At 38.9% G+C, this 27,865-nt stretch overlaps 1 protein-coding gene across 6 annotated transcripts in view; it reads left to right on the top strand.

Annotated features, from left to right (window-relative positions):
* The first annotated feature begins 19,042 nt into the window (after window positions 1–19,042).
* Window positions 19,043–27,865, top strand: part of cadm1a (cell adhesion molecule 1a) — a 354,466-nt gene continuing 345,643 nt past the window's right edge. For 2 of the 6 annotated variants that reach the window (XM_079834641.1, XM_079834644.1), the window contains exon 1: window positions 19,061–19,194. In XM_079834641.1, coding sequence (XP_079690767.1) covers window positions 19,104–19,194 — 91 coding nt within the window. In that variant the 5' untranslated portion in view covers window positions 19,061–19,103. Of the gene's footprint in view, window positions 19,195–27,865 lie in introns of all 6 variants that reach the window. The other 4 variants (XM_079834645.1, XM_079834642.1, XM_079834640.1 and 1 more) reach the window with 3 other exon arrangements.

The raw sequence follows: 27,865 nt of genomic DNA, 5'->3' as shown, positions 1-27,865 counted from the left end.
TAGCAGGGGACGACCCAGAAGAGAAACGCTCTTGTAGAAAATCTAGCACTGAACCAACAGGCCAGTTGACTGGATCTAACTGTCGTTTTTGACACCAAGAAGTGAACAACCTCCACTTCAGGGCATATAGTCTCCTCGTGAATGAAGCTCTGGAGCTGAGAATGGTCTCCACTACCTCGGTAGAGAGACCAGACTCTATGAGCTCGGCCCCCTCAGCGGCCAAACCCACAGGTTCCACATTTCTGGGCGGGGGTGAAATATTGAGCCCTCCGCCTGAGATAGATGATTACTTCCTGATTGGAATCTTCCAGGGTGAGCCATCGAGCAGTGCAATGAGGTTCGAGAACCAAATCCGGCTCGGCCAGTAAGGAGCTACTAGCAGTAGACTCATCCCCTCCCGGTGAACTTTCTCCAGAACTCCCTTGAGCAGAACAACTGGGGGAAATGCGTTGGCCACGTCTGTACCATGGCATCCAGTCCCAGAGGAGCTGGATGTGTCAACGAGAACCAGAGCGGACAGTGCGTCATATTCTGAGACGCAAACAGATCCACTTCCACCTGGCCATTAATCTCCCAAATGAGCTTCACCACCTCGGGGTGAAGTCTCCATTCCCCTGGCCTCAGCCCCTGTCTTGACAGGATGTCCGCTCCTATATACTGGGCCCCCGGAATAAAGATTGCTCTCAAGGAGAGTAACTTCCCCAGAGACCACAGGAGGATCTGGTGCGCTAGCTTGCACAGTGGGTGCGAACGCAGACCCCCCTGGCGATTTACATGGGAGACCACCGATGTGTTGTCCGTACGGACCAACACATGATGGCCCCTCAGGTCCGGGAAGAAAAATTTCAATGCTTTGAAGACTGCCATCATCTCCAGGCAGTTGATGTGCCACGAAAGATGATGGTCCCCCCACAGACCCTGAGCTGAGCAGCCTTCCATTACCGCTCCCCAGCCCGTGAGAGAGGCATCTGTCGTCAGGGTGACTCGACGACATTGTGCCCCCAACACAGGACTCTGGGACAGGAACCAGGGTTTCTTCCATATGACCAAGGCACGGAGACACCGCTGTGTGATCTTGATCATACGAAAAAGATTTACCCTCAGGGAAAACCCTCTGGTCCTGAGCCACCACTGTAAGGGTCTCATGTACAGAAGGCCAAAAGGAATCACGTTGGACGCCGCTGCCATTAACCCCCGCAACTTTTGAAACTGCTTCACAGTGAATGACTGGCCTAGTTTTACTCTCTTTACAGCTGACAGAATCGCAGCAAAATGCGCATGGGTGAAAGCACTGCCCGCATTGCTACGGAATCCCAAACTACGCCTAGAAAAGTGGTCCTCTGTAGTGGAGAAAGCACACTCTTCTTCGTGTTCAGCCTGTTGTGAATTTCCTTTTCCTCGTTTGAAGAAGAGACCAGGAGACGTTGGGATATCTTCCAAGCAGACGTTTACTTTTTATTGAGACACGTGCTGTCTTTCGGCTGAGGTCATCAACAAATCTAACTAAAGAAGTTGTACATTGTATTTTATCTACATTTTAGGGGGAGGGATTATACAGCAGGGGAGGAGACATTCAAACAAAGGACTGCAAACGTTGTATATGTAATTGTATAGGTAAAAGGACACACCTCAGACATAACGGTGTCACCCGTCCAGATTCAATCAGCATAACAGTGTCATTCAAATGCATAGATGATAATTCAATCACTCAGGGGCTCCAAGAGCCATTCAAGACAAATGGTGCTAATTTTACTTACAATGAAGAGAAACAGGAACTGGCCTGGAAGATTTGCATAGCAGACTAATTAATCTGATATCATAATTTTTACCTTAAATGCTAAATACAATTAACTTTCTTAAATTTGTAATCTTACAAGCCTCAACCCCAACTTTTGAATACGAGCGAGGACGACATCTTGATGCCATGCCGATGCCGACTGTGCCAGGATCAGCCAGTCGTCTATATAGTTCAGAATGCGTATGCCCTGCAGCCTGAGCGGGGCCAGAGCTGCATCTACGCATTTTGTGAACGTGCGGGGTGAAAGAGCAAGACCAAATGGAAGAACCCGATACTGGTACGCTTTGCCCCCGAAAGCGAACCTCAGGAACTTCCTGTGTTGTGGAAGGATGGAGACATGGAAGTATGCGTCCTTCAGATCTATTGTGACAAACCAATCCTCGGATCTGATTTGGGTCACAATCTGACTTAGCGTCAGCATCTTGAATTTTAGTTTTCTGACTGTACAATTCAGACGACGAAGATCTAATATAGGGCGCAACCCTCCATCCTTTTTTGGAACTAAGAAGTACCGGCTGTAAAAAACCGATTCTCTGTTTTGTACAGGGACCTGTTCTATAGCCTCCTTTCTTAACAAGGTTTCTACTTCCTGTTCCATTATCAGAGCCTGCTCGGGACGTACTAATGTTAAAAGCACTCCGTTGAATCGAGGTGGGTGGAACCCAAACTGAATTCTGTACCCCTTCTCTATCATCTCGAGGCTGGTCTCTGATATTTCCACTGCAACCATCTCGGTGACCTGAAGCATACTGGCAGCACCTAACCGATCTGGCTACATTTCTAACCTCCTTGGAGGCTGCGAGTGTGACACCTTGTCCTGTGGACGCAGAGTCCCGAGCTCGCTGGAAACCGCTGCGCCCGAAGCACCAAGGGTGGCGGGGTTGGCAGAACGGTCCCCTGAGGGCAACGAAGTGGATTGGGCACCGTATACTGAGGTGAACACCAATCCACCCCGTGGGGGGGGGCGCCCTCGGAGGCCTGACGCTACTGGCGTCAGGACCTCTGTTCGCCTGAAGCCTTCTTCGCCTGAAGCACGACCCTCAGGTCGGTCTTCGGCTTAGAAGGCTTCGGCTGAGAGTGCCGACCTGGCCCACCGAATCTCTGCGGTGGAGCACAAGATACGACACTCTCTTTTTGTTGCTGCCTATATGAAGAGCCTGACGGCTGGGGCTGCTCAAGCCCAGCCGCCCTAGAGGGTTGGTGGCGGCGCGGAAGATATTTTAAAATGCCTCCACTGGTTTCTTATTCTCCTGAAATCTGTCGATGACTATATTTACAGCGTCACCGAACAGACCAGCAGGTTCAACTGGCGCATCAAGGAGAAAAGCCCTGTCTTTGTCTTTAATGTCAGACAAATTGAGCCACAGATGTCTCTGTCCCCACCAAGGCTGCCATAGACCGCCCAATAGCTCTAGCGGTCTCCTTGGTGGCTCTCAGAGATAAATCTGTGGCCCGACGCAGTTCGCGAACTGCCTCAGGGCTCACCATTTCACCGTCATCCAAATCCCCCAGCAGTTCAGCCTGGAACGCTTGCAAAATACTCATTGTTTGCAAACACGCACCAGCCTGCCCTGCTGCCGTGTATGCTTTCCCCACCAGCCCTGAAGTTGTTTTTAATGGTTTAGTGGGGAGCGTGGGGGCCTTCAGGGACGATGCCGAAGCAGGGGACAGATAACTCGCAAGCGTCTGATCCACTTTAGGCATTGCCCCATAACCATATTCTTTCAGCCCCCTTATATCACTAAATGTTTTAACTTGAGGGCTGAAAAGACGTGATGAATATGGTTTCTTCCATGATCTAAAATGTACACTGACCATATTACTGCAACAGCCCGGTCCTGCAGATTTGAGTTATACAAAATTAAGAAGAAGATTAGACCCTTCCTATCAGAGCAGGCCACACAACTCCTGGTCCAAGCTCTTGTTCTCTCCAGACTGGACTATTGTAATGCATCCTTCCGGCATGCACTATCGAACCCCTGCAACTGATCTAGAATGCAGCAGAGAGGGTGGTTTTCAACGAGTAAAAGAAAGCCCACGTCACACCTCTCTTGATCAGTTTGCACTGGCTGCCAATAGCCGCTCGAATCAAATTCAAGGCAGTAGTGCTTGCCTACAAATCAACCACAGGCTCTGCACCAATATACCTAAACTCGCTTGTTCAGACTTACGCACCCTCCAGAAGCTTGGGTTCTGCAAGTGAATGACGCCTCGTTGTGCCATCCCAAAGAGGCACAAAATCACTCTCACTGACCTTTTCCTGGACCATTCCCACTTGGTAGAACAACCTGCCTATCTCAGTTCGAGCAGCCGAGTCTGTAGACATTTTCAAAAGACGTCTAAAGACACAAATTTTCCAGCAGCACCTGACCAATTAACGCTAAATCTTCAATTCCCACGCTATATGCAAATTTAACGTCAATGAAAGACACATGTAAGCTGCATTTTATTCATAATCAGCTAATTTCAAGTTAAAGGAAAAATCACTGTACAGCTTCGTTTGAAATGCGTCTCAAACCAACTCCGGAAGTGGTTTGAGTGATCCGATTTAAATCCATCTATCTCGAAAGCATTTCGGAGGGCTATCCAATCAGAGAAAACGCATGAAGTGACCAGGTGTAAACAGGTCCACTGGCTTGAGAAATGTTCCTGTTTAACTTCCAGTTAGCCACGATTTCATTTGTCTCTTTGTTCCGCAGCTCTGCTGCAGAATAAAAAGAAAAAAGATGTGACTGACAAAACAAGCTTTTTATATTATCAGTAGTTCGATTTAACTAGAAGATAGTCATGCTAGGTTTACCCATCAAACCTCTACTGTAAAGGTGAACACCACTGGGAGATGAGTTTGAGACAATGTGCCAGCTCTGCTGTGTTTTTTTTATTTTTATTATTATCACACTTTTGTAACTACTTTTGCACCACTTACTATTATATAATATCCAAAAAGCAGTATGTCAAATGAGTAGGATGAAATGCTCAGTATGCATGGTACAGTAGGTGAACAAAACCCAGATGACCTACTGTATCCGCTGAGAATCTGAAGTGTGGAACCAGTGGACATTTTTCTATCCCATGAGGCAACAGAAGCTAAGGAGCTGTCAGATTCCAAAAGTTGAAAAATAACAAAAAGTATGTGGCTCTTGTGGTACATGCTATAGGGACCAAAAAGTGGCTCCCTGTATTTCAACTGTAGTTTTTCTGGTTATGTATTCATACTAAACAGCATAAAAAAACATTCTTGAACAATTGTACAGAAATAAGTCCTAAGTATATACTTTGAAAGTAACATTTAAAGTAAGCATTTAAAATAAATGTCTATTTGATTTATGCTGTATATCTATATCAAAATCAACTATAAAGCTGTCGTGACAGAAAAATCTTGTCAAACATCAAGTATCTCATAGCACAAGAGTAGTAATTTAGCTTGGACATGGAAGACATTTCAACATCTTTCTGCTCTGTATTCATGTTCAGTTCCCACCAACTTAGAAGCATACTATTATAAAGCAGGAAAATGTCACATTCCTCACTTCAACAAGAATTTCCCAATGAAAACTGATTTAATTTAGATAGATTTAGTCTGACAATGAAGGACTTATCTTCCTCTCGAACCCTACTCATTTTTACATTTTGTCCTTTGAAATGAACAGCGCTCTGTTTTAAATTCACTTTTCCAGATGGCGCCATCAAAATTCAACAAACCTCTGTTCAAAATGCGTTCTTTCTCCAGGCAATGTGGAAAATGAACCGCAAATACAGCAAGCCTTGCGTCACAAGAATGTGACAGAAAAAAAGTCTATAAAGCATGTGAAATGTAATTATTTGTTATTTAATAGCAATGTTATTCCATTGGCAAATACACAACTTGTTAGCAAAATTGTTTTTTTAAATTCCTTTTGTTCTGGATGTGAATAATTCAGTCACTTTTGGAGTTTTAGTGTCAATAGTTCTGCCAAAACAACGATAATTAGAATCACTGAACATTCGTACCAACATCAATAATGCAAGTCTCTGCTCCCGTAAAGAGTCACATAACAGATTTTATCTGTAGAAAAATCATGGTACACTAGGATTATAATCATGGATAGAGCTGGGATACTCAACCTTTCTAAAGCCATTAAATAAACATGTTTTTTTCACATTTCACTGGCGATTACAGAGCAGTACTCCAAGTAAAGGGAATAAATGCTTCCACAAGGAGTTCCACAAAAACGAGAGGTACGCTTTTACTTTGAGGAGTACAGCTCCATCAATTTATAAAGATGCTGCATTTGCTTTAAATTTAGAACCTCACAAGCTGTTCCCTGTTAAATAATACAATCATCTAACTTGGTCTATCTAAGATTTAGGTAGATATGCAGTTAGTAAGGCGTTACCAAAACAGCAATGTCCATTGATACTAATGGCCCATTCATACCTCCTAAAGGAACATAATGAATGCATCAGTTAGCTCAGCATCATGACAGTCTAATGCTTTACATGACTGCTGTAATTACGTCTATAGTTGCATAATGTTCCTTTTCATGAAACATTGTTGCAGAGTTTAATGTTATGTGTGGTAATGCATAATGAGGATTCTCTTATTTGGTTTTACAATACTGTTTTTTGAATCTATTGATATTTCCATCATTTGTATACTTTGTATGAATTATCCACATTAATCCCAGTGAATCTAGAAGATGAGATGCATAATTAAAGTCAGAGCTCTCCTATCTCACAAAGGATCCCTGATGCACTGCTTTTGCGTCGTAGTCTATTTTTACTCTGTTCGTCAAATTAAGCCTTTGAGTGACAGTCTGTAGTCTCAAAGAAACCATGATTATGAGGGGTGGATATAGCACATCACAATCCCACAAACCACCTTTCAGCTCAGAACAGATGTGCTTAAAATGTTAGTTCAGCCAAAAATGTAATTTATGTCACCCTCATGTCATTCCAAACGTGTAAGACCATCTTCGCAACACAAATTAAGATATTTTTGATCCGAGAGGTTTTTGACCCACCCCACAGACTGCAACGTTATCAACACTTTCAGGTCGAGAAAGGTAGTAAAGACATCGCTCAAATAGTCTATGTGAATAGTGGTTCAACCTTAAAGGGATAGTTCACAAAATGAAAATTCTGTCATCCAAATACCCTCATGTCGTTCCAAAGCCTTAAGACCTTTGTTCATCTTCAGAACACAAATTAAGATATTTTTGATGAAATCCGAGAGCTTAATGACCCCTCCATAGACAGCAATTTAATTAACACTTTCAAGGCCCAGAAAGGTAGAAAAAATCATTGTTAAAGGATTGGTTCATTTCAAAATGAAAATGTCCTGATATTTACTCACCCCCATCTCATCCAAGATGTTCATGTCTTTCTTTCTTCATTCAAAAATAAAATAAGTTTTGAGAGGAAAACATTCCAGGATTTTTCTCTCCACTATTGACCAGGGCTTCAGAGGCTCTGCGCGATCCCAGACGAGGAATAGGGTCTTCTCTAGCGAAACGATCGGTCATTCAATTTTTTTTTTTAAATGAATATACTTTTAACCTAAATTGCTCATCTTGCGCTGCTCTGCGCTCTCCAGTGAACGAAAACGTCGCACTAGACGTAGGCGGAAGCACCGCCCCCGTGTTTACAAAGCGCTCATGTGAAGACTAATACAAATGCCATTTCGCAAAAAAAAGGTACAACAATGATCTCGGATGATTTTAAAGTTGAAGATGGAGTGTTTTTTGGTAAAGGGCGTTTGTATTAGTCCTCGCTCGTTCGCTTGGGGCGGTACTTCTGCCTACGTCTAGTGTGGCGTTTTCGACGTGATTGCGCAATGTCAAAAAATATAGAAATAATATATAAATGCTATTATACATAGAAGCCAACCTATTTCACATAATTAAACGAGAGCTTCTTTCAAATACATTTTCTCTATAAGAACGTAATTGAATACACAATGATTGGTGAATAAAACCATCTCAAAAAGTGCATGATATGAATGTTCTAAAACAATAATGATCACCTTTGTGTCTGTTTAACAATGTTTTTGAACTATAAAGCAGACACTGACTCATTGCTACATACAGTATCAAAAAACATCAGTCTCAGGATGATAATTACAATCATGATCACCCAGCCACTCTTCTTGTTTTCCTGTCCATTTTAAACAAATTGGAGAGCAATGCCAGAGCATCCAGTCTGTGAGCGATTTATGGGTGTTATCAACATTAATTCCTCCCGAAACTTTGTGTCAGAGTACACACTGGCCCCTAGACCCTTGTCTACTGTTGGGAATTACATACAATGCCATTCTTTTCCGGTGTGGCAATCAGCCTAGCTTGACGGATCTGGCGGTTACCACCGGAAGGCTGTGAGGAGCAGCTTGCCACTCAACACAGTCTGTGGCAGGAACAAAATGTTTTCATCTCTTCATGTGTCTATTAGATTTGTCTCTGAAATGTACTGCAGGAAGGAGAAGCGCTGAAATTGATTGACTCTCTCTAAAGTTTATGAATGCACAAAAAAGAAGGCAAGTAAAATCTTGGCTGAAATAAATAAAACCCTTTTAGATTTAGCAGTCTTTCATTGTTTAATAAAAATCTACATTCTCTAGGTAGAAGAAATTTAAAATATACTGTATATATTATTCTTTAAATATTATTCCTTAATGTATGTGAATTTTTAGTGCTTTAATGTAATAAATAATGTACTAAATTAAATCAATGTGGATTGTATATATTTTTTTTAATTGTTATAATCTAAAGTATTCAAAATATTAGAGGAAGAGTATACCAGAAGAATATCAGCTGAATCTAGTTGGCAATCAGATTAAAACATTTATTGTAAGTGATGCCTACATAGAAATCAAACCTCTGTTGTATGACAGTCAAAATATTCTTGTGCATTTGAACGCAATCTATGTGACTTGAATCAAAGCGACTAAAAACATATTTGAGTGACTGAGCAGGTGCATTAGCTGTAACGGTGACTCTCTAAGTCAGGGCATTCAGGAGGTCAGCACTTCTCTGATTTAAAAGAGTGTCCGATGGGTTTTAGAGGCAAATGGAGGTCAGGAACTGTCTCTTATGTGGACTCTCTATAAGATAAATATGTCTGCTCACCCTGACATTCAAGATGAGGGTAAAGTGGACTGCTGCCACTCAATTTGAAAGACCAGGTCAAGTGAGACTAACATAAATGCTTAAAATTGGGTGAGTGGGTGCATATCACTACTTTTAGCACATTTATAGTAGACTGTCATACTATGGATGACACTGAACTCTGCACTGAAGTACGGGACACTGCTTTTACTGCAGTGTTTTCATCCTGTTCTTACAGAGTTCATAATGTGCAACAAACCTGGTCATAAAGCACATAGTCTCTCAGGAATGGTCACGTGCGTGGTTTGACCTCCCATCAGAGTGACAGTGGCCTGCTCTTTGGCTGACCTCACAACTGCACATTACAAGAGGACACTGTGAACTACTCCTCTCCAGAGACAGTGGGTCAACTTAGATGTCTTCACCCCTCTGTCAATAATGCAGGTGCATTAGCACAGTCAGAGGGAGTGGAATTTATTTGCAACAATATTTGTACTGAAATACAACAGCATGCATTATGATTTCATTTTAGTTTGGTGCGCATGTGAAAATATAAGATATGGAGCAGAAAATGAACCAGCCAGGGATGTGTTTTGATGAGGCATGCATTTAACTCAGGGCAAAGCTAGTGACAAGGAATCAATAAATTTCACATTTCTATCGGCTCTACATTTTGCAACACTATTATAAAATAATTAACCTGGTTGAGGGAAAGGACAAAAAGGTCATCTAAATTCTGCAGTGAAACCTCTGAGGAAAAGTATTCACTTTCTTACACCGCTGACACAACACTGCTAGATTATATGACTCAAGGAACAACAGACCTGTATTGAATCTGAAATTTACAAAGCTCTGAGAATTGAGGTATGCTCAAAAGATTTCTTGAATTCTTGCTGTCAGCTATAATCTTAGCAGTTTTCCTCATGGAGCGATGGTATAAAAAAAATCTCAATGTTCAAGGACGGCACATTCTGCAATGTAAACACTTAAGCCGTGCTCGCTTATGAGGTCGTTAAATCCCTTTTCTATAGTCTGCTCTCCTTTATTTATAAATATTTTCAACAACAAAACACCTGAAAACTTGAGTAACACAATCAGCACAGAATTATAAGAGATGCAGGCCAATCTTAGTATTTCATACATTCTTTTGTTTTTTATTTATGTGACTTATAGATTTAATTAAAATTATTAATCTATTCTATTTCAGTCTAAAAATGTTTTAGTGAATTTTACATTGAAAACTAATTCCTAAGAAATATGGAACCAAAATTTTGTAGCTCAAAGCCACGCAAATGACAGAACATGGAGACGTAGCCAGGCAGGTGACGCATGAGCTCTGTCTCTGACACATTTGTGTCATTTTCTGATCTCTCCTTGCACCCTATCATTTCTCAAAATTCAAAATATAACAATACATAACAATAACAATTCCAATTGAACTGTGCCAATTCAATACAAATTCCATATATACATTGTGTATATATATTAGGGCTGGTCCGAATAACATTTTTTGAGCTTCGAAGCTTCTGTAGTAATCAACACCAAATATTCGAAGCTTCGGAGGGAGGGGGCTGAACATATTCTTCTCTCTAATAAAGGCAGGAATCTCGAGAAGCGATGCGCCTCACGCAGGCAGGACTTAGGCTATATGCTCCGAGAACGGACACTGCACTAGTGATACAACACACACAGGTCTGTTATGTTACAGTAAAAGCTCCTATATTTCGAACTAGATTCATTTAGATTGATAATAATGGGTAATAGGCTTTCTGCGATAGTCGGTGTTAGTGTTCAGGCATAACACCAGTTACATCACTTGCCCAGCACGACTCCGCCCCCACCGTCATTTTGATATTTTATAGTAGTAAAAATCATTTAGTTCAGTTAGAGAACAGATTAACTACAATTAAAAACTGAACGTGCAGTGTGAGCCGAACAAACAGAGAAAACAGAGTGCAGAGAGTCGCAGCACAAACTAGCAGCAGGAGCAGATTTCATTCATCACAAGAGTGAGGAGCTGAATAACAAGATGATCGTGGAAGATTTGTGTGTGTGTGTGGGGGGGGGGGGGGGGGGGGCGACAGTGGGGGGCTGCGTGGGATGTAATCGGTGTGCGGCTGAACAGCGGTAACAATGACTAACGCAGCAAGCCTACTGTATAAATTAGATATAGGTTAATCCTTAAAATTAGGCTCAACTTTAAAGTTATAGTGTGTGCACACCAAAAGAAAATGTAATTATTTGCGCGAGTAGATTAAATACAAAGTCAATGCAAAGAAGGGAATAGATGCGAATTCGTGCCGGGCGACGTGAATGCCGCGAATTGGGCGACTCAATTGCCACAAAAAGTGCAATATTTGCCTCAATCAGGTCTTCTGCGCAAGTTGAAAAACTTGACTGGGAAATTCGAAAAGCCAATCAGCGAAGATCTTATTGACACGTCCGGATGTATCAGAAAATGGAGGAGAGCATTATTGTAGCCGTCTGTAGGCACCCCGAAATTTATGACAATTTCTTATTCATACAGAGACCAGACAAAATGGAGATAGCTTGGAGATGTGAACCGAACGAGAACATAAGCACCTATTTAAGTAGTTTGTCATTGTAATGTTTTGTTGTTGTGTTTTTTATTAAGAATAATAAGCTAATGAACCCACCATTCAAGCAATTCGCCCCAGAATTGGCGCTAATTTGAAAGTGAAATTCATAACGGTGTGTGTCCATTGACGCAGAACAAGCAGAGCAGAGTGAGCGTTTTCAGACTTCACGCATTACGTAATCAGGTTGGAAAGGTCCTGTGTGAAATGAAGTTCGTCTGTGTACTCGGGTTCAAAAAGGTAGGGTCGGGCGAATAACTCCATCTCATTTTCTCCTCCAACTTCAAAATCGTTCCGACATCATTGTTGTACCCTTTTTTTTGTAAAGGCCGATTGAGTTTTTGCACGTTCGTTGTATACACAATGGGCTACATAACGAGTGACCTTTCCAGTGTGTCTACGTAATGAGTGAAGTCGTGGACGTGGAAGATGAGCATTTGTGGTTAAAAAGTATATGCATTTTTTATTTATTTTTTTAAATGACAGATCATTTCACGAGATAAGACCTTATTCCTCATCTTGGATTGTGTAGAGCCCTTTGAAGCTGCTTTGAAACTGGGGGTGAGAAAATTATCAGGAAATGTTAATTCTGAAGAGAACTAATCCTTTAATTGAAAACGCTCGCTCTGCTCCACACCGTTATGAAAGCCTGTGCAGATGTGGATTTTAATTTAGCTTTCAAATTAGCGTCTTAAAAGACTCCGTTGGTGATACCGGTATTACCGGTGTTGTCACATGTCGATTAACAGGTGGGAAAATATCCTTACCTTCACATCCCTAAATCCCGTGAGTAACGCAATGCGAATATTTGTTTCACTTTTGGTGTGCACACCATTATTCAGTCAGGAGCAGTGAGTGATTTTCTCTTTGTCTTTTGTTGTTTGATTAAAGTCTTTAATTTAAAATCTCAATTAAATTCTGAATGTCTCACACGAACCTGCTATAAAGGCAAAAAAGTCCATAAAGATAAAAAAAAAAGTTAGAATTTGGGATTCTGCAAGGTTGCATGTAGTAACATATTTTTGGACAAATATAGAAGGCATTATAAAATGCTAACAATAATGATCTAAATCTCAACATAAAGACTTTTAAGCAGAAATTAAGCCCGGACAAACAACTAATTTAATGAGGCCTGTTTCTTCAAAGACCTAAACAGTGGCACTTATAAAATTGCATGCACAAACATGCATGAATGAAGTTAATTAACGACCACGTTCATGATGCAAATAAAACAAGCTAACAAGAAAACTTCTGCATCCACTAATAAGGCTAAGAATGTGAAATAACGGTAGTGTCAGGCTTACCAGGGCCAATCATGAGAAAGCCACAAGCTGCCTAGATAACTAGCCTCTAGACACACTGTGAATATGCCACAGGGAGCCTGAGACCTCAGCCTAGTTACACAGGCGGCAACAGACTATATGCCTATGAGAGGGCGGTTGTGTACCATACAGGTACGGCAAATAGCAACCTAACAAGGTCCATAAAGACACATATTCACATACTCTGACATTGGGTATATACCCTTAGAGACAAAAAAAGGACACAGAAGGAAAGTGAGCAAATAAACAATAATAATGACATTGGTCAGACTTCTCAGTCACATCCACCCAGCGCATTATCAAACTTGTGACAGAATGACCCACGCTGATGTGCGATCACTACTGCAGTGAATGAACAACAGGCTGCTGTGATTTCCATAAAACACTACGCGATGGCAGCGACTGTCATCCTCATTATCTCACAGTACAGAAAACCTTTGTGTCCACCACATTAATGATTTGTGCATTTCATAATAAACCGGTCCTCTCTGACAGTGATGAATGTTGTGGCATGTGCAGGGGTCCAGACACTCACTGTTACACCTTGGTAATTTGTTCTACTTGTCACACACTTTGACTGGAGTTGAAATCAATGAATGATGCAATGCTTTCCTAAATCATGTCCTCATATTGGAGACAGCACATATCAGGAGAAAACTGTCATTTTCTCCCTCTATGATCCTCCCCTTCTTCCCAATATCACTTCAATTACTTTTGCCTTCCCTTTCAGATTCCTTTGGTGACAGGAGTCCTGAACAGAAAAGCTTTTTGAAACCAACTCGTTTCAAGTTGAGTCAGTGTTAAATGATAGCTGTCGTTTAAGAGCCTGTGTGTCTCAATGTCGCATTTCTCCAAGCACTTTAAGAGCAAGAGCTGTAGAGGAAATAGATGCTGTGCATAGTGGAATCTGGCATTACTCTCCGACCTGTTCCTATCCAGTCAAGTTTTACATTTCTACAAGATTTATGAGGATAGGCATGTTCGGATCAGATTCGCCAAGCTTTGAATGACAGAAGTAGCAAAGTGATTTTATTTACAAAAACTTTCAAGGCCTAGATCTTTCTGATTATGGTAGAAGTAGAACTAAGTATAAATGCTACTAAATGTTTAACATTAACACACCATTCAGTGCCGTCCCTACCTAATAAGCGATATAAGCGGTATAGGGCCCCCGTGGCCACTCGGAGGCCACACGCCGGGCGTTAAGACAGCAATCCATGGTAATAAGTTTGATAAAGTTTGCTTGTGCCAGCCGTGTGCGTTGATGTTTAAAAGAGAAGAGGCGGTGACACTATCAATCTGGTGCAGAGAAGAGGAAAATGGGGAAAAAAGTGAACAAGATAAGAGTTACATTTAAAAAAAGATATTGTGCATCTGCATCTAGGTCTACTTCAATTAGGACATTTAAGTAGCTTTTATAAACATGCCTTAAAAACATTTTGGTGTGCATCTTGAGACAATAGCATTGACATATTTTAAGATTCAAACAGCTCAAACAAGCATTTTAGTCTGGGACTAGGCTTAAGCCTTGTCTGTGAAACCGGGGGTATACGTGTAAACATAATACTTGTATTATAGAATGTTTTACTTACCTTGTATATGTTAAGTTATAACCAATATGTCAACGTTGTTTTCATGAGGTAATGCCAGTGAACGCGGGTAACGTCGGCAGTTTGGCACACGATACGCGCATGAGGGGTGACGTTGCTCCTTGTTTCCAATTCGCTGAGCAGGTATTTTGCCCTATTGCTGATTAAAATAAGCGGAATAATAATGAATGAATGAATTAATGTTTTACTGTTTCTTACTAGTTACAGTTGCAATCAAAATCATTCAACCCCCCTGAAAACTGTAATACTTTACAGATGTAAGCTTTTCTAAAATACATTTAGTGGCAAATTAAAATCGAATATCTCAATATATAATGTAATGATTTTGAGTTATAGGATTTTTTTTGTATAGCTGTCATAATTAATTAACCCCTTCAATGCTGTTGTTTTTAAGTCACTTATTTGTAAAGTTGAGTAGCAAATATGGCCAAGTCAAAAGAGCTCTCACAAAAAGAGAACAAATTGTTTTATTGCATTACAAAGTATGACTACAAGAACATTTCCAAAACACTAAAAGTTCCTAGACTCAGCTGGCAGCCTTATTCATAAGTTTAAAATTTGTTGGATCAGAAAACCTTTGAGGGTGTTGAAGAAATAGGACAATACCATTCAGGGGAGTATAAAATATTTGATCAGAGCAACTGAGAAAACCCCTCAATTTACTGCCAAAGACTTGCAAGATGACCTGATGAAAGGAGGAAAAACATTTCAATGCAGAGTATAAGAACACCAGACAAGCATGGACTTCATGTTCCACATCTTGCTGAATGCCACTCTTGACCAAGAAGAACATAAAAGGCTGACTTGAATACGCTAAAATTCATTTGGATAGACCTGGAGTTCTGGAAGAAGGTTTTATGGAGTGATGTGACCAAACTGGAACTTTTTGGACCCATATTTGCACCCTAGTGCAAAAAAAAAAAACGTATGCAGAACATCATCTCCATGGTCATGGATGCTTTTGCAGGAAGTGCAAATTGACTGTATGAAGGACATCATGAGATTTTTTAAGTATCAAGCCATTTTGGCATGACGGCTTGTGTGCAGAGACTGAAGCTTAATGATCAAACATCCAAATCTACTTCAGCTTGGTTCAGGGATCAGTCGTAGAATTTTCTTGAGTGGCCTGTACAGTCTTCAAATTTAAATCTCATTGAAAATATTTGGTTGAATTTGAAGAAAGCAGTGGTAACAGGAAAACTGAAGATTATCGGTGATCTGGAAGCGAGGAATGGACCAAGATTGGAGTAGAGAGAAGAAGCACTCACATGCAGCGTTTATTGGAGGTTATGAAGAATAAAAGATTCTGCACAAAATTTTAGATTTGGGGGTTGAATAATTTTGTACATTTTTAGAGCCAATTAGTTTGTTTGTTTGTTTTTTTCATCAACTTTTACATTCTCAGAATCACTCAAATGTGTATTAATAAACTTTCTATAATAATTTACTGATGTCTTTGTTGAATTGTTTTCATAAAACTTCTCGGCTGCAAAATGTCTTGCAGGTCAAGGGGGTTGAATCATATACTAATAAACAGTACAATGTGAAGCATCGAATTTATCCTTAGGCTACTGTTTTATCGTTTTTTAATGAGCATAGTATATATTGTATGCGCATAGCCTATATACAGAATTATTGGACCAGTATTGCTTTGTAATATAGTCTATTTCCCACAAAGTTAGTCAACCCCTAAGCCAAATGTTTCTACTGTACAAATCCTTCATTTAGAGTTAATACCTTTTTTTTCCCGTCACAATCATGTGCTTTGGGAAAGTCATTAAATGAATAATTATAGAGGAGCCCTGCTGAGTTAGTATCATGGGACAATGTGCGCACTCTAGTGTTGATACCAAATGAATATAACTTATTTGCAAGCAAGAACAAAACCCTTGAGGCAAATCAATAAATAACAGGAAGATTTCATTAACTAAATAGCTCTCATACTGATGTTTTCTGAAGACGAAAATAAAGAACCTTTAGGACAGCAAGGTCAAAACATGACTGTTTGGCTCTGACATAAGATTATGAAGTCTGTTGCCCACTCTGGGGGGTTTCTTTCATCTAACCCAGGCTTTGATATTCTTTAAAGGAAAGATGTTCTCTAAAATGTATTTTACATCACTGACAACAGAGCATATGGCTATATGAAAGAGTGCTTATGTATCTCATGACTGCATAACATTTTAATTTGTTGCTTTGATCCTACAGTGCTATAAACAAAACTTTAGAAATCTTTTCCCTCATCTTTATCTAACTAAAGAAGAGTGAACTTTATGCTTATTATAAAACAATCCTTAAGGGGAAAAAACTCCCAGAGGAAGCACTTCATTGCTACATCTACTTTTCATCTTTTCATAGTTTCTAAATTTATCTTTTTTTTTTCAGGACCCATCAGTCACTACATCCTAAGAATAATTCCAGCCATAATACTGTAAAAATAGAGACAGGAAGGCACTGAAAAGCATTATGGTGTATCATCAAAATCTGAATCTTGTATAAACATTTCTTTAATTCCTGTTCATCTCCAGAAAATCAAAGCACTTGCCCTGTGAGCCTTCCAAGTGAATTAGCATAATGAGCCACCAAGGGTAGAGCTACCTGGATTACCTTATCAATTTGCAACCCTGACTCCAACTGCAAGTCAATTTGAGAAAGTACCCAATTAACTTATATTAGAAAGTCAACATAATTATGTTGATGAGAAGTCCCTTTCATATTGGGAAGAGATATCTAACAGGAAGTTTTTTCTCTGAGTACTTTTGAATTGATTACACCTATAACAGTGCTTTTAATGTGTCAAATTCAAGACTTTCATTTTTATATTTCTAAAACGTTTTTTTTTTTTTTCATAAATTTATTTTTCTTTCATTTTATTACATCTTTATGTCCACAGTCAAATAAATCACATTTTTGAGGTTCAAATGTATATTATTTAATTAATGGCGGAGTGGCTTTAATATTCCTTCACTGTTTTATTCCCATGCCATTCAAAAAGTTGAGTGCACTTACAGTATATATTTTTCAAATTTACATGGTTAATGTTTAATCCTTATACACTGCTGTTCAAAGGTTTTGATCGGTAAGATTTGTAATGCTTTTAGAAGAAGTCTACTATGCTCACCAAGGCTGCATTTATTTTATTTAAACTACAAAAAAAAAAAAAAAAAAAAAAAAATAGCAATATCGTGCCATATTATTAAATATTCATTAAATATATTAAAAATAACTGTTTTCTATTTGAATATATTTTAAATTGTAATTTATTATGGCAAAGCTGAATTTTCAGCATCACTACTCCAGTCTTCAGTGTCACATGATCCTTCATAAATCATTATAATATGCTGATTTGCTGCTCAAGAAACATTTATGATGTTGAAAACAGTTGTGTAATTTTTTTTTTCAGGATTCTTTGATGAATAGAAAGTTCAAAAGAACATATTTTATTTTAAATAGACTATTTCACAATATTACTTTTTTTTTATATAAAATAAATGCAGCCTTGGTGAGCATAAGAGACTTCTTATAAAAATATTAAGAAATCTTACCAATCAAAACATTTTGAACGGCAGTGTATAGCCTATGCTCAAAAATATATATCACTTGCAGAATCTGTGAAAATACGAATAATTTTAACAAAATAAGAGGAATAATTCAAATGCGTGTTACTTTTTATTAAGTACTGTCCTGAATAATATATTTTACATAAAATATAGTCCACAAGACAAAAAGTTGAAACGTTTACATACCCTTCGCTTACTGTGTGTCGTTACCTGGATGGCTGTTTTTTTTTTTTTTTTTTTTTTTATGTGATGGTAGCGCAGTTAATCTGACCAATGTTCTTCAGAAAAATTATTCAGATCCTGCAAGTCTCTCTCTCTCTCTCTCTCTCTCTCTCTCTCTCTCTCTCTCTCTCTCTCTCTCTCTCTCTCTCTCTCTCTCTCTCTCTCTCTCTCTCTCTCTCTCTCTCTCTCTCTCTCTCTCTCTCTGTGTGTGTGTGTGTGTGTGTGTGTGTGTGTGTGTGTGTGTGTGTGTGTGTGTGTCAGAGACAGAGAAAGTGAAAGAGAAAGTGAAAGAGATAGAAAAAGAGAAGAGAAAGAGACAGAGATAACGCCACTAGAGGCACTCTTTTTCTCTAAAGACCTTACATTGTTACATTGTGGATAGTTAACCCATGGTAACCATGGTTCCTGCTTAAATATTTTGTTATAGTTAGTAGTACTGCAACAGTGGTATTTACACCACTGAAATTGTATTATTATTATTTTTAATATATTTGTATTATTATTATGAATGTTTGAAAGATAACCAAAAACGAATATATTAAGATGGTAAATATTTGTATGTTATGATTGTATTATTAACACAGTAGTCTAACTGTATAGTAACTGGACTGTGGCATACTGCCGGACACTATATGGTTACCATGGCACTTTTTGTGGAGAGGAACAGGGAGGCATCTTTCTTCTGACCAACAGGGTGTTTTTCCAGAAACAAACAAAATTTGTCTTTTACTGCTGCACAAAAATTGTCCTATTCAATAACATCAAGAGACTCGGCTCAGTAGGCTATAAGGATTGTATTCAATGCATTGCCGTTCTTTTTGAATGGGTATTTGTTCCCGCCCTTTCCCAGCATCACATAACGCGCAGCTCCCGTTGCTCTAGGTGAAGCTCAACTCACTCACGAGCTTCAGAATGAAGCAGGTGTCCAACATGGCGAACACGAGCAACGGATCTCTCGCTACTCTCCTCATTTTATTCACCATTTCGGCAGCTATCCATACAGGTAGGAACTGTGCTTTTGCATTCATCTGCTTGTATTTTAAGGCACAAATGGTTGAGCCAGCGCGACGGACATTTCGCCGCGTGCGGAGATTTGTACACAGTGTGGCGTCTTGATTCAAAGTGACTGTTCAAAGTACCTACGGGTTACAAAGTTACATATGTGTTGTTGAAACTAAAGCGTTCGTGTGAAATGTGTATTTTCTGGTCATTTCTGTTAACTTTGACGCGATAAAGTCTGCAGATGTTGTCCATTTGCTTTTGCTGCGGGTCTCTCGTGCGGGAGAAACGGGATGTTTCTCGTCCTCACAAGAAACTAAAATTGTTTTACCAGCAAATTAGTTGCGGTAAAGATAGAACCAGATACATTGTAAATATTATTTCATGATATTAGCTGCATGCCTTTTGGAGAGCGGAGGATAGCCTACACTGACCTTTATTGAACGCAGGCATCGTTCTGAAATAACAGCTTCTGTTTCAATTGATTATTTTAATGGATTTGTTTATCAATTGATGTTGCTTTAGTCTAGTTAAACTGTTAATGTGTGTTGTTCTCGAATCACATTTTATTAATCGCAGTCTTTTTGAGCCGAGTTTGCAAGTCATTGTTATGGGTTGTGAAAAGAGGATGCATCACGGGCAGCGATGAATTGGCTTCACCTCGCAGTTCCTTAAAGTTTAGAAATAAGCTAGCCTACAACGCATTTTGTTTATGATAAAACATTGTTTTTGTTTTAAAGGGACAGTTCTTCTCAAATTAAAATGGTCGTCATTTACTGTTTCAAATCTCTCTTCAGTGGAATACAAAAGATGATGTTAGGCAGACTGACAGCCTCAGTCACCATTCATTTTTATTCTATGGAAAAAGGTACAATGAAAGTGAATGGTGACCGAGGCTGTCAGCGAGTCCCTAACATTTTGCGTCTTCATTTTTGTGAAGAAAAAAAGAACAATAGCCATACAGCTTTGGAACTCCTCATGGAACAACATGAGGGTGAATAAATGACAGAAATGTCATTTTTGTGAGAACTGTCCCTTTAAATCAGAGTAGCGCATATGAGTGTGGCCGCTTGCTCTGAACTGGCAGCATCCGCGCGCTGTTTCTCCCTACTGTTTCCACTTCTCCTGTATAGCTAACCTACATGTTCAAATTGCGAACTTTGGGAGCCGTTGACGCTTTAAACAAATACCTCACTTTTGGAAAACATTAGAATAATTCGCATTGTCTTCGCTGCTGAGGGAATGGTTTGTTGCTCGTGGCACTGCCAAGATTTCCTCCGTCATTCAACGCAGTCACTAAGTAACAGACTGGCCGTTTATTTACCCTCTCTTATCTTCCATCTCCACATTCTTTATAGAATATTGTTTAGAAGAGTATTATGGCATATTCATTATTGTCAACAGAAGTCGTAGTGTTCAAACTGAGTCAACAAGTGCAGGTCTTTTCGCTTGATAAAATAATAACGTGTCTTGGTCGACGCTCGTGCTGCTTCTACTCAGAAGCCGCATATAATGCAAGCATCGCTTCGGGAGCGTAGTTTTGTCCCTTTGCGTCGAACTTGGGAGGTTCTACGTTTGCCACGTTGCGTCGCTCGTTTGCCGTGTAGATGGTGTCTATATGACTGTATCGTTCCGTATAACAATGCTCGGATAACGTGTGCAATCATAAACCTGCTTTCACTTTTGTGGGAAAAATAGTCCGTGATTGAAAACACATCGTGTCAAAACAAAGGACTTTCTTTACCTTTACCTTTCTTTATGGGTTTCGTTGCGGTGCTTGGTGCCAGCGATAGTGTTAAGAGATCGGTTATAGCATGAAAAACCGGTTTTCTTATCTAAGTTTCTAGATTTCCTCATAGAAGTTTTTTTTGCGCAATAGACATTTAATTATTATAGTGATCTTGCAATAATTCTGATATAGACATGTCTCAATGATATCTATTATTTGATCTGTCACCACTTGTCTTTTAGTGGAGTCATGTGATGAGTAATACAGTATTCTGCCTTTTGTGGTTAGTCTATCATTACTTGAACAACTGTGTGTAGGTGGCAGTCAATATTTTTGAACAAAAACTCTGGCATATTACGTAGGGGGCATATCTATGCTCATCAATTAAATAGTTGACTCTTGTCTGAATTTATAACTGTGGTCTTATGTTTACACGGCTGTAGCAAAATATTTTGATATACGATAAAGGGTTTGAATTCTGTTTGCATTAGCACTCTAAATCACTGTTAGAGAAAACAAGCATTTGTGTAATTATACCTTTGACTTGCGCTGGTGGCCAAACTTATTAGAACTCCTGACAGATCTGAAAATATTGACTTTTTTTTGCCTCCAAAACAATTTAATTTCATAATGTTCATGAAACATGCAGATGGTTGCTCTGACCACCAAATATCAGATAAAGTGAGCCGTATTGTTTTTATCCCCTTTTAACTTTAATATTTGGTATGTCCATCTTTTGCAGCAATTACAGCAGCACATCTGGCATAGTGTCAATATATTTCCTCTGAGAACTTCACCACTAATGTTATCCCATGCCTACTGCAACTGAAGCCAAAGGCTTTCCTTTGAATATTCAATAGATCTGTCCGGTTTATTTTTTCAACTCGCCCCAAATGTGCTCGATGGTTTTGAGGTCCGGACTTTGAGGGGGCCAGTCCATAAATTTCAATGTTCCAGCAGATTCCTTCTATCGCAGGTAGTTCCGGCAATATTTAGAAGAATGTTTCGGGTCCTCTTGGAAAATAAATCCCAGACTCCCAGATGCCAATAATTTTTTGTGTTCTAATAATTTTGGCCACCACTGTATAATATATATTTTAACCCTTATAATTACTCTAATAATGTGACAACTAGCATTTCCAGCTAACCATCACTTTTGCTCCCAAGCTTGTGACTCTTTAAATGCTTGGTGTCTCTTCTTTTCCCATTGTTTGGAGGCTTTAAGCATTGTTTAATTGTGGCTTTGTGTTTCCGCCGAATGTAAAGGACAGAGGCGTATGCTTAACAGCCCTGCTTTGATAATAACCTCATATTTCAGGGAATCCCTTAGTTTCCATTAGCCAGCGATAATGCTTTCAAATCAGATGAACGTTTAGCACACAACAACATATAGCACATATAATTTGTTTTGGGCCCGCAGCAAATAAGTTTATATGGAAATAGAGAAAAGGCAAGCCGCAGATTAACCAGGTTGCTGTTATTAGACGTTTCTTTCCAGTTGAAGTGTGTATTATTTGTTTTGCTCCACTTGGCTGTCAGACTAATACCTTACAGAGTGAAAATGAAAATGGCTGGGGGAGAAGCTAATCCACATAAGAATATTTTGAGGATTACGGCTGGAATCTGCCATGCCCGCCTCGCTATTGATTGGTTGCTTTGCTCTGTAAAAATGACAGCGCAAGGAGAGACAAGAGCTCTCTTAATTCTTTCAGTTTGGGCTGTATCTAGAGAGATTACTGGTGTTATTGGTAATGTTTTTGTTAGGATATACGTACGTACGTGTGTGAGTGGATGACAGACATTCTTATGGTGTATATTTCTATTAGAAGCCATATCGCTCAGTTGCTTAGCCTTGGTTTATGGAATGGCTCTATTATTTGGTGACTGAAAGTGAAATATTGTACGTGTTATGATTAGAAAATCTGTGAGCAATAAATTGTTGTTGGGATTGGATGTTTTGAATTGGAGAAAATTCATTTTCAAGCAAAGGTCAGGTTATTTGCCTCGGCCTAATGCTACTCACAGATGTGATGATAATGATTGATGAGTCAAGATGCTGAAAGCAGTACAAGATTCAACCACTAGATGATCAATGAACTCATTGACTTTGACAAAAGCCTCTATTCAAAGCCATTGTGAACATGGCTCATGCTTTAAATTATGTATTTCAGTAATAAAGGCAGTTGTGTCTTGATTAAAATTCTGTAATGACATTCCCTTGTTTCTACACAATGGAGGCCCCGAAGGCGAAATACATGCTGACCAGCATACGAGTCGCTTGATCCTAATTTCTTCTAAATTGCTCTTTGTGTGGGTGAAACATCCAACAAGGATGCTTTATTCTACAGGATCCAAACTTGGATGCTTGTTTGCTGAGTAAGAGAATCCACAAGAATTCATTGTCATGCAATCAGCCGCTCCATGTACCACCCGAAAGATGACTATCAAACAAAATGCGCTTTAAAAAGTGCTGCAGACACAGAATTGCATTTTAGCAGTTCTCAGATTTCTTGGTAAAGTTTTTATTAATTCATATCTTAATCTATATTATCAGATAAATAGTCATTTGACATATTTATGTATAATTTTTGTTTCCTTTGATTTTAGAGGCAGACAAAAAAGAACATTATTTATAATTTGTCATTGTACCTTGGTGCTTGGTGGAAACTGAGACTGTTTTTTTAATGTTCAATGTGACTGTGAAATTGTTTTGCAGACAGCGAATGAACCAAAGGGTCAAATAAACGCAGCGCCGCCGCAACTTCCCACTTCACATCCTGTGTTGGAGAGCTGCTGATGATGGAGCAGTTTAACACATCATTATATTGCAGCACACACTGAGCAAGTTCTCATTAAATAGAGATTACCAGCACCCATTAGCATTACCATTAAGACCAATTCACCTACTCATAAGTCTTGTGTATGAGGTTAATCTCTGCTCTTTGCTCAAAATATATATATTCCCCATCAAGAGACAGGAGATATACTCTGTTATCATAAAGTAAGGTCCCCTGGGAAGCAGATCCATTTATTTTCTAGCTGTACAAATAAGGATTTAGTGCTCTCTGATAAGCACCAATGAGTTTTTCCTCTTGCAGTACACAGGAAGATAAAAGAGGACTCTTTGGTTCAGAAATCACTACAAAGTCAAATGCTTGGAGGTTGGTCTGTTCATAGTTCGGAAATCTCAAGATGCTGGATTACATATTTGGTCCATCCAGCAAGAATTGAACTTGTTGGATCCATTGAAGATGTTAAATGGCTTGGAAGTTGTTGGCTCTTCTTTCTGGATAACAATTTGTTCTTTGATAGTTCTCTTTGTTCACAGCTTGTATTGTTCAGAGCTTTTTGTAGCTTCGAGTCGCAGCATGGAGACAAAAAGATAAATGTGCACGCAATCTTTTGGAGTTTCAGTCCATTCATTACAGCCAATGCACAAGCGCTCGACTAGCCTATTTTTTGCGCTTGTCATTTTATTGTGTTCTGACATTGAATCATTGGGTACATTACAATTTGTATCTCACTCCCCATTTCATCTAGTTATTTAAGATCGCCAGGGCTTTATATCAGCATGGCTGACACTCGTCATTCTATCCCCTTCACACCATAGAGTTTATTAATTGTTTTATCAGGTCACACTTGAAGAGCAAATGTGAAAGGCAGTGCATACAGGCAGTGTTTGTTTTACAATGAAAAGATTTAGCCATTTGCACTGGCTCCTCTGACCCACTATGTCAAAAGGATTCTTTTTTCCTAATAAAACAAAATAGGTCAGGCTGTAATCTCTCAGTGTCTGGTGAAATGCGGTACGGTGGCCCGCTGGGGTGATCTGCGATTCATCTAACCACACGGAAAGAACTCCTCAGTACTCTGGAAGTGTCATGTCTTAGGTCAACATCAGATTAAAAATGGTGTTTGTATTTGCTAACTCGCCACAGGGATCGTGGTTTTCATGTCAATATCAAAGGCAGGTTAGAATTGCATTTAACTGTTATTATAGATCTGGATTCCCTTTGAAATGTTTTAAGAGAATTGGGTGTTTGTTTGTGCAATTTGTGCCAAAAAACTGCGTAGCCTTAGCTTATAAATCTTAAGTCAAGTGGTTTATTACTTATGTCCATGCAGGGAAAGAAACAAAATAGTGTTGACTAGGTGGTTGTTGGACCATTGTGACCCATCCCTAAAATATAGTCAGTAATCACAGACTGTTTACAGTTAGGGGCTTTGTACAAATGAGCTAGACAGATGGGTGTGGAATGCAGCATTAGTCTCTTAAGTAGATACTGTGCATGTGCACAGAACCAGTATTGCATATATGCATGCAGTGAAGTTTTACATTGTGCAAATATAAACCAATTGAAGCAAAACACATTTTTCCCTATTTACTTTAAATAAATTGACAGGAATATATGACAGAAGGATATATGTTTGTAGATGTATGAAAACATGGATATTATTGAAAAATACATAATATTAAGCATTAAAACAGTGACGTAAAGAATCTATTCATCTTTAATATAGAAAAGCAGACACCGAGCCCCAAATGCATGTAATCATGTGTTTTTATGCACTGCCTGAACAGATATTCAGTAATCCGGTCACTCACAGCACATTGATGGACTCGCAATAGTGTTTGGGAATAAGCTGCTTTCAGTCATTTTTGTCATCAACTGATGTCCCCGTCAGATTTGTCCATCAGCAAAGACATGTTATTGTGCTTTTTACATAAAGAAGAGATTCCAGGCCTAGGGAGATTTAGTTTATTTCAGCATAGTATTCCCAGGGTGTCCTTTGGAGCAGGAAGGAACTGTCCTATGCAGCATTATAATTATTGCTGAGCTTCTTTTGAAGTTTCTTTTTATGCGAGCTGTTTGACCACTTTAGAATCAAGTGGCACCATTAATGCGTGAATGTCCGTTTTTGTGGTGTGGTTATTATGAGGGTAGTTATCCAAAAAGTCGTGTTCATTTCACAGCGACGCTCCAGCACTGAATCAGCGAATGAGTCAGACCTGCAAATTGGATTGTGAAAATTTTCAGGTCATGCGTGATCATTTTGCACTTTGCCGAATACCAGTTGTTTATCTACTGAGTTTGTTATAAAAGTGGATTGGTTCTTAACATTTGGACCATTTCAAATCTGGAGAATATAGACATGCTACCAATCAAAAGTTTGAGGTCACTACGTTTATATACACATTTACACATTACTATTGAACTTTCTATTCTTTAAAGATGGGGTGATCAGGATCTTGCATCACTCTGAATGGTTTATTCTGTGATAACCATCTGGACATTACCCTGCTTATTACAATACTGTTAGCTTATTACTAATTTACAGTACTGTATAACAACATTCTTTTACTGTATTTTGTCATTTGAAATTTCTACTGTATTTTACTATACTGTAATATCTTTATTGATACATTTATACTAAATATTACTAATACTATTATAATCAGGGCTTAAAAACAGAAAAAAATATCAATCGGTTCACTCCGAGCAGAATCGATATTATAGCGTTTCCGTTTTTGCGTTCCTCAATAAACATTACTGTTCCGAAAACGGTTTGATATGAAAAAATACCGGTTAATAACGTTATTTTAATTTAGCCTATACTTTAAACAAATATGTATAAATAGACTTATTTTCACTCAATAATAATATAACGCATGGTAATTAAACTTGAATATTTATTTCATAACATTTTTAAAACCAGAAATACATGCATTAATTACAAAGCATAAACAGCGGACCTGTTTTAATGGAGCGTTAGACAATCTAAAGTGGCCCCCGAATTATTTTCAGAAGAGTGATAACATTCTTTGTACATAACTTTTTTTCAACACGACTTGTTTTAAAAATGGCATGAATAAAGAATAAATAAACTGGATAACCATTGCTCTTTCAATGCACCGTCAACTGCTGATTTCAAAGCAAACACTGCGCAACACGTCCTTGCATCACATAATCAAATTCAGTCAGCTAATAAAGCTTGATCATTTAATGCAATATAACATACCATTTAATACGAAGCATCAACCGTCTATATAGAAAACATTGACCTGTCCTGAATTGGGAATCTGAAAGACTATAGGAAAAATGTTTGATAGATGCTAGTAGCCTACTTGGACAGGCTTAAACAAAATCCATAAACTAGCCTAAATCAGACTATTTGAGCTTAAAGTCCGTACTACTTATTTAAACGTTCGAAAAGAATGTCCTCCAATACGTGCACATTCATTGTAGACCTCAGCGGGGAAAGAAATGTACTTGAGGCATGAAAATGCGCGCACTCTACATTGACTTGCGTACCGGTAGATTCATAGATGACTGGTGCGCTGGCATTTCACTCACGCTTGATCCGTCAACGTCACATGCTGTACAACTCTATTCATGATTGGTCACTGCCAAATTAAAATATTAAAGAGAACGATAAAATAACGTTATTAACCGGTTAATGGTCATCTCAAATTAACGTTTCTGTTCAGAACGATTCAAATTGATTTTGATTTCGTTTCCATTTTTGTTCCTCTTAAAATTTCGTTTGTTTCCGGTTTTCGTTTTCGTTCCTTGAACCGGTTCAGAGCCCTGATTATAATTATATAATATATAGTTATTATATACATACATACATATAGTAATATTATAATACGTATATACATCAGAATAACATTACAAATCAAAAGGCAATCCAAACAGAATTATTTTCAAAAATATTTTTATTCAATCAATATATTGAAACATTTCAAAATATTGTGCAGTACAGTGCATCAGCAGTTTGCAGCCATGAAAGCCTTTTAAGTGTGCAAGAAAATAAATGAAACAAACACCTGTAAGAGAGAGGAACTTGATGGCTGGGTTGGAAACCACCGTCCCAAGAGAGAGCTTGATTTATCTTAAAAGTTCCACAAGTCAGCAAAAACAACAATGTGTCCCACAACCTT

Source organism: Gobio gobio, assembly GCF_949357685.1.
Source record: "Gobio gobio genome assembly, chromosome: 14".
In the NCBI taxonomy this organism is placed as follows: Eukaryota; Metazoa; Chordata; class Actinopteri; order Cypriniformes; family Gobionidae; genus Gobio; species Gobio gobio.
This window is presented reverse-complemented; position numbering and strand designations above follow the sequence as displayed.